This window comes from Pristiophorus japonicus, chromosome 1 (genome assembly GCF_044704955.1).
Source record: "Pristiophorus japonicus isolate sPriJap1 chromosome 1, sPriJap1.hap1, whole genome shotgun sequence".
NCBI lineage: Eukaryota > Metazoa > Chordata > Chondrichthyes > Pristiophoridae > Pristiophorus > Pristiophorus japonicus.
In genome coordinates this window covers 358,608,873-358,616,611 of record NC_091977.1, presented here as the reverse complement: position 1 = coordinate 358,616,611, position 7,739 = coordinate 358,608,873, and the positions used below count along the sequence as shown (strand labels likewise).

At 46.5% G+C, this 7,739-nt stretch overlaps 1 protein-coding gene across 1 annotated transcript; it reads right to left on the bottom strand.

Moving 5' to 3' along the window:
• Positions 1–4,465: 4,465 nt before the first annotated feature.
• On the bottom strand, positions 4,466–5,209 carry LOC139265373 (putative nuclease HARBI1). The gene has a single exon (XM_070882385.1). The coding sequence runs from the start codon at positions 5,207–5,209 to the stop codon at positions 4,466–4,468; it is 744 nt and encodes a 247-aa protein (XP_070738486.1).
• Between the last annotated feature and the right edge of the window lie 2,530 nt (positions 5,210–7,739).

Below are 7,739 nucleotides of genomic sequence, written 5' to 3'. Positions count from 1 at the left end.
CCTTTGCTAGAATACTGGCCTTGCACGATGGAATAAATCGCTAACACCCACTTCACATCGCTACGGCTCATGCCCAAATTAAAACATGGAAACTAGTGGGTTTTAAAATGGGCGATATTCCGGCGATCCCAAAAAATAATATTGGGCCAACAATTCCGGCCTCTCCGGGTCCGTACGGAATTCCAACGGACCTGGGAAGGTATCGGAAACGCCAGTTTCCAGTACGCAAGGCGCATGCGCTGGAAACCGGCATTTCTGACCTGTCAAGTTCCTGGCTTGACAGGTGGCCGCATCTCGGAAGTGAGGACATTTGTAAGTGGGAATTTACCATATTTATGCTTGCAAATGTCCTCAAAAAACTTGTGCCCGAAAAAGCAGGCGCATAGCCTACTTTTATAGGCGCAAGTGTTTAAAAAAACATATAAAAATAAAGTTATTAAAACATATTTTATCATTAAAAACCTTCCCCACAACGGTAAGTTTATTTTAAAAAAAATTTTTAAAAATCCGGAAATTATTTTTTTAAGACATAAATAACTTTAATTTAAATGAATGTAGTGTAATTATTTTCTATTTTTTATTAGTGTTTTGAGTGTTTGGGGCTGTGTTTTGGGTGTTTCGGGCTCTATCGCAATCATAGTATTGGAGTTTAGAACACCGCGGAACTCCTATTACTATGATGCTTTACCTGATTGGCTGCCCAGAGCTATGTGACTCCAGCTGTAGGCCTGCGCACACGGCAGTCAGAGCAGGCCTCTGGCACGGAAGTCCCAACGGAAGCAGCAACAGCAGGTAAGTGCGTATCTTTTTTCTGTTTTTAGGTCGTTTGCCCGCGGGAAGAGGTCAAATGGAATTTCAGGGCCAATATCACTAATGCCGGAAATATCGCCCATTTTCAGCGATATAGACCACGATGCAAAGTCTAGCCCTTTGTTTCAAACTTTGGATTTTTGAATTTCTCCTTTTCAGGTTTGCACATTTATTTATTTTTCTTTAGTGGTTTAATTTATGAGGTGGACATTCTAACATGTAGTGACACCTAATCATTTCTGTCTTTTATTTCCACTGGGGACCTGAGATTTGAATCAGTAGCTTCTTGTTTCTTTTACGAGAGTTACAAAAGCCTGGAGGGGTTATTGGTTGAGTTGCTCTGGAATTATTTTGTTCATTGGACAATTTTCTCTGTAGACTGTCTGAAGCCATCTGTGTACTAGACTTTTGCAGTTATTTGTGCAGTTTTATTTCTTTGACTCTAAGTGAAGTTTTGCACTTCTGTGGTAGCAGATGTATTTTTTGTTAAATTCCTGGTCGTAGTGTTGAAGTTTAATTTTTTTAAATATTTTCATCTAATGCAATATGCTCAATTTATTAGATTTATCTTGCAAACTATGGCAATTTTTTCTTCAATAAAAACTTGAGAGCATGTTGGCCTTAAATTTTAGTTGCATTTGGAGATTTCCTGCCCTGTGACACTCCTGATGTTTGTCAATGAAATCTGGAGAGAAAAAGAGGGATTGTTAACATAATATTCTTTCATGAATGCAGCAAATACAAGCGGAAGTGCTAGCCATGCATTGTGAAATATTAGAAGGAAAAGCAGTTTTATATGTAGAAGTATAAAATGGAGCTAATTTTGAAACTTGGCGGGATCGGAAAACAGGCAGTTGCATATCACCCGCCCATTATAAACCAAACCAGATTTACCTCATAAAATCAGGCGCAATGTGTAACAAGCGCTGATCCACAATTGCCATTTTTCCAGTGCTGAAAGTGAAAATTACCCCCAATACATCTATAAAGCATTGAGTTGCTAGTCTAAGAATTACTGTTGGCAATATTGGGGTTTGAATGTTCAATAGGTTCATAAAACATTCCTTTGTCTGCTTTGCAACAGAGGCATTAAGCTGTTTAAACTAATCAGGTTAATGCATTTGTTAAAGTAGTAGACAGAGGAATGTGATACGAGCAAATTTTACAAGTTAATGATTGTTAAGTTCTTGTTGAAGGAAAACCAAGACAAACTCACAGGGCTGAAAATTGGATTGCCCCTGAAAACGGGTGCGGGGTTTGCGATGCGCGATTAACTCACGCCCATTCAGGCAACATGATAGTGGTATGCAGCCCAACGCTAAACGCACTGCTCAGTGGCTACATGCTCAGCAGGGGTCCAAGTTCATGCGAGGCAAGCACCAATTAAAGCTAGCCTGCGCTTCTTAAAGAGGAGGTGCATTCTGGCTGCAGCAGATGCAGTAAGTCATTGTAAAGGTGTGTGTGACTTACAGTAAGAGTAAGGATGATGCAACATGGCTGAGAGAGGGCTCTGAGATTTTATGATGCAGCACTCGAGGCCTTGGTGCAGGAGGTGGACAAAAGCAGATATGTCCTGTATGCACAGGGGGCCAGGATGCTCTCCAGACAGATGCTGAGAAGTGAATGGGAGCAGATAACCATTGCTGTCAATGCAAGCGATGTAGCCCTGGATGCAGTGTAGGAAGAAGTTTAATGACCTCACATGAGTCGTCAAGGTCAGTGAATTCATCTTCAAATGCATATCCCACAAACTGCACCACTAGCCTCACAAACGGCTCAATTCACCAGACCGCCATTACTCACGTATCAACAATCTCCATCAGTCACGATTCATACCTCACATTCATATGCTCCATCTCACCCTCACAAACTTACCACTGCTGCAAGCCTCACACCCACATCTCACACCTTGCACAGACTGCCAGCTATTCACTAATGACAGCCACATCACCCAAACACAGTAAACCACACTCACTGACACACTCCCCTCTCTCTTGTAGGGCAAGGTGATGGACAATTGTAGGCGGCTGCAGCTAACTGGAGGGGGACAGGTACACCTCCATATCCTGACACCGCTCAAGCAGATGGTGTTCGCTATAATTGGAGTGGCTGTGACTGAGGCCATGGGCAGCAGCGACGCTAAGAACATTGAAGATGACAGTACCTAATCCTCCATCTCACTTCGCACTCCCCCCTCATCTCACAATCACTCTGACTTACAAGCTGCAGATGGTATAAGCATGGACCTCCTGCTTTCACCACAGCCCTACCCATGTGCCTTTCTCATTTCAGAGACCCAGGAACTGCAACCTGGCCAGCCAGTGGTGCAAGAGGAAGAGGAGAGTGATGATGAAGAAGAAACACCTTAACTCGCAGTCACCAGCTCAGATACTGGAACTGCGCGGACTTTAGAGGGTAGCTGTGGTGAGTCACTGGGCAGGAGTGCAGCCAGCACAGAGGAAGGATAGCTCAGGTGCCAAGCTATTCGGAGAGTGAGGTGTGTTGCACAGGACTCAGATGAGGACTTTGAAGAAACGGCCTGCAGAAGAACATTGATGGGTATGCACAACAAAATAATCTGCCAGTTGGCTGAATGCAATATCAAGGAGCATGGAGGAGTCCAGCATCAACCTTGCACTGTGTTTTGTGCAGAGCATGGAGCCTATCCTTTCCAATGTGGAAGGGGTGGGCAGATCCATTAGCGAACTTGTGCACCCAACTATCATGCAGCATCTGATGGCCAATGTCTCAGCTTCCATTACAGAAAAAGCAGCAGCCACCCAACGTCTGAGTGCAGCAATGGAAGCTCAGACTGAAGTAATGCAAGTATAGACTGTTGCCATCATGGCTGGGTTTACCAGTATGAAAAGAGGCTTGCAGGGTGTCACAGCAGTCCAGCAGTCTGTCCCCCAGCAAATTACTATGAATGCTGGGATGTGACACTGGCTTCATGGAGCACTAACCTGCTGTCGTCCTCTCTCAGGATGACAGCATTTATCCTTCCATCACTGCCACTCGCCAGTGCCTTTGTTTTGCCTGTCAGCCAGCCAATCCAGACTGCTGCTGCTCATGCCGAGGTGGTGCAGTCCAAAGCCAGGCCTACAAGGCCCAGAGCTCCTCGAGGTCATCCTGCAAGGCCATTTGCAGTCTCCCCCACTAAAAGTCAGCAGCTTTCCACCAGCCATACTACAGCCACTCGGGGAGCAATGCATAGGGGCACTGGGACAGGCAAAGGCACTACGTTAATGCACAACGGGGATTAGTTAACTTCTGAATGAAATATTGTAATGGTTTTGATTCATAAAATTAGTTTGGAGTGTTTGTTTTATGGTGGCATTGTGGCCAAGAGGACGCTGTGATGGTCAGTAACAGAGGGAAGGTAAGGTGCAGGACTGTTGGTAAATGGGGAATTGGGGTTGTGTTCACTGGTACTGCAGTCGAATCAGTCGATCACGGACAGCCAGGAAGGGCTGTGTTGGTTGCCTCCTCCCTTCCTGCTCCTTTCCTTCCTCCTTGTCCCTTCCTTCTCCTCCTATTACTCTTCCTCCTCCTCTTCAGCTCATCGCTATATATACTGTGGCCTCATGATGGCGTTGTGGAGCATGCAGCAAAACACAACAATTCTTGAAAGACTCTCTGGCGAGTACTACAGGGCTCATCCAAAGCGGTCCAGGCAGCGGAAACATTGTTTAAACATGCCAATGGTCTGATTTATCAGATTCCGTGTGATAGCATGGCTTTCGTTAAATGAATGCTGCCCACATGTGGTTGGGTTGCACAGCTTAGTCATGAGCCAAGTGGTCAGGGGATAGCCCTCATCACCCAGTAGCCACCCTCTGGTTTGTTGTTGTAGTGGCTCAAATGCTGATGGTACAGCAGACTGCTGCAGAATTAAGGCATTGTGGCTGCTGCCAGGAAACCAAGCATTGACTTGCTTGATACTCTGAGTATGGTTGCACCAGCTGGACATTGAGGGAGAGGAATCCCTTCCAATGTGGACAATGGCACTCTGCACCATGGAGAAGCCTGCTATCATGGTGAAGCCGTGTGTTTGCTCTACCTGCTTCTCCCTGGCAAGAGAGAATGAAATGTATTCACCTCTCTTTCCATACAGAGCCTCACTCTTCTCCCTTGTACAGAAGTGGATGACGAACAGGGTGATGTTACAGATGTCGTCTGCTCCAGCCTGGAAGGAGCCCGATGCGAAGAAGTTCAAGTCCATGGTCACCTTTACAGCCATTGGCCATGCCGACCTCGTCCTGGACTGAGGCTGCAGGTCTGCCTGCAGCAGGTGGCAGATTTCAGTGAGCACCTCTTTGGTAAAATGGAGATGTTGCATGCTCTGTTCCTCACTGAGGTTCAGGTAGGAGTATTGACCCCTGAAGTCCATGGGTGACATGGTCTCCTGCTGAGAACCCTTCTCCCCCTGCCTCTTCTATCAGCTTGTCCTGCTCTGTGTCGCATCTGCTCATTCTCCCTGTCATGCTGTAGGCCAAGGGGGATACAAACTAATGCACCTATATCTGGAAGCAACTGGCCTGAGCAGGCCCCTTGCAGGTCAGTACCAAGTCCTTGAGCACGTGCCACTCCACTCCTTGTAGAGATTAGACAATTTTAAAGAAGCCCAGAAAGCACCAAACACTTCTACAAACTCAGCAACAGCTAATAGAAATCAATCACAAATAACCTGTAGTTGATGATCCCTTTAAGTAACACTGGTGGGGGTCCTTCCTGCTGCTGACCGCATATTCAGTTGTGCCAGGTTAAGAGAGGGTGCTAGCTCCAGTGTTGAGATCAAAAATGGCAGTGCTGGGGTCAAATCAGTGTTACACTCTGATTGACGTCACAATCTGCCTACTCTGCACACTTACGACGCACACTCGCAGCGCCGACGCTAACGCTCTCACCAAAATGGCGTCCAGCATGGCCAGCACCAGAAGTGTGCATGCGATGCTCAGACACCATTTTTGAGCCAATTTGGCACCCGTAGCACCCTAACAGCGGTTGCTGCACAATTGAATTTTTTGTCCATACTGTTTTATTTATGTTGGAATAAATAAAAATTCATTACTCACCTGAGTTTATTTGGCAAATGATGGGAAATATTTCAAAGGTTCTACAGAGAAACAACATGAGTGAATAATGCAGCATTCTTTTCATCCCTACATTATGGATGTAGCCGTTGCCAGTTATTACATAATGCAGCAGGAACTTAGTCTCAGATCTCAGTCTGCATCCGCCTCCATAAATTTCAGTAGCAATCACCAACAGCAAGAAAGGTAGTTACAGTTTTACCTTTTTGCTTGCTTCCCCAAAGCATAAGGCAACATTAACTGTACACAGTCGTTGTCATGATGATTAAAATGGGCTTTCGTTCTTAGCTCTGTTTTCACACGATTTACCAATTCCACAACAACTACCATCAGAACATTATGCACTTCCATGTATACTTCTCTGGAGTGCATTTGAAGGTGAATTCACCAATTCTGCATTGGCCTTTGAATAAGAGCACTTTGAATGAATAAGTCTGGCTCATGTGTTACTTACTATGTTCGTACCTATAATTATGTAAGCATTTCCTTCATTCAGAACTTAAAAGGTCACAGTTGAAAGTATCACGTGTATAATTCCCTTATCATCATAGGCAGTCCCTCGAAATCGAGGAAGACTTGCTTCCACTCTAAAAGTGAGTTCTCGGGTAATTGTACAGTCCAATATGGGAAGTACAGTCTCTGTCACAGATGGGACCAGTCATTGAAGGAAAGGGTGGGTGGGGAGTCTGGTTTGCCACATGCTCCTTCTGCTGTCTGCGCTTGGTTTCTGCATGCTCTCAGCGACGAGACTCGAGCTGTTCAGCATCCTCCCAGATGCTCTTCCTCCAGGGTCTTGGGCCAGGGATTCCCAGGTGCCGATGGGGATGTTACATTTTATCAAGGAGGCTTTGAGGGTGACCTTGAAACGTTTCCTCTGTCCACCTGGGGCTCGCCTGCCGTGGCGGAGTTCCAAGTAGAGCGCTTGCTTTGGGAGTCTCGTGTCGGGCATGCGGACGTTGTGGCCCGCCCAACGGAGCTGGTCGAGTGTGGTCACTGCTTTGATGCTGGGGATGTTGGCTTGATCAAAAACACTGACGTTGGTGTGTCTATCCTTCCAGTAAATTTGCAGGAGCAGCGCTGGTGGTAATTCTCCAGCGCTTTAAGGTTTCTACTGTATATGGTCCACATCTCTGAGCCATATAGGAGGGCGGATATATTGCCTTGTAGATCATAATCTTGGTGCCAGGTTTGAGGTCCTGGTCTTCAAACACTCTCTTCCTCAGGTGACCGAAGGCTGGGCTGGCGCACTGGAGGCGATGTTGGACCTCATCATCAATGTCTTCCCTTGCTGATAGTCGGCTCCCGAGATGTGGAAAATGTTCCACGTTGTCCAAGGCCGCGCCGTGGATTTTGATGACTGGGGGGCAGTGCTGTGTGGCAGGGTCAGGTTGGTGGAGGACCTTTGTCTTACGGATATTTAGTGTAAAGCCCATGCTTTCATATGTCGACGATGGCTTGGAGTTCAGCCTCTGACTGTGCGCAGATGCAGGCGTGGTCCGCGTACTATAGTTCAATGACAGAGGATGGGACGACCTTGGATCTAGCCTGGAGGCAACGAAGCTTGAACAGGTTCCCATTGGTTCAATAGTTTAGTTCCACTTCAGCGGGGAGCTTGTTGAGAGTGAGATGGAGCATTGCAGCGAGGAAGATGAGAAGAGCGTTGGCGTGATGATAAAGACCTGCTTGACCCTAGTCCGGACATGGAGTGGGTCTGTGGTGGATCCGTTGGTCAGGATCACAGCTTGCATGTCGTCGTGGAGCAGGCGGAGAATGGTGACAAACTTTTGGGGGCAGCTGAAATGGAGCAGGACGCTCCATAGTCCCTCATGGTGGACA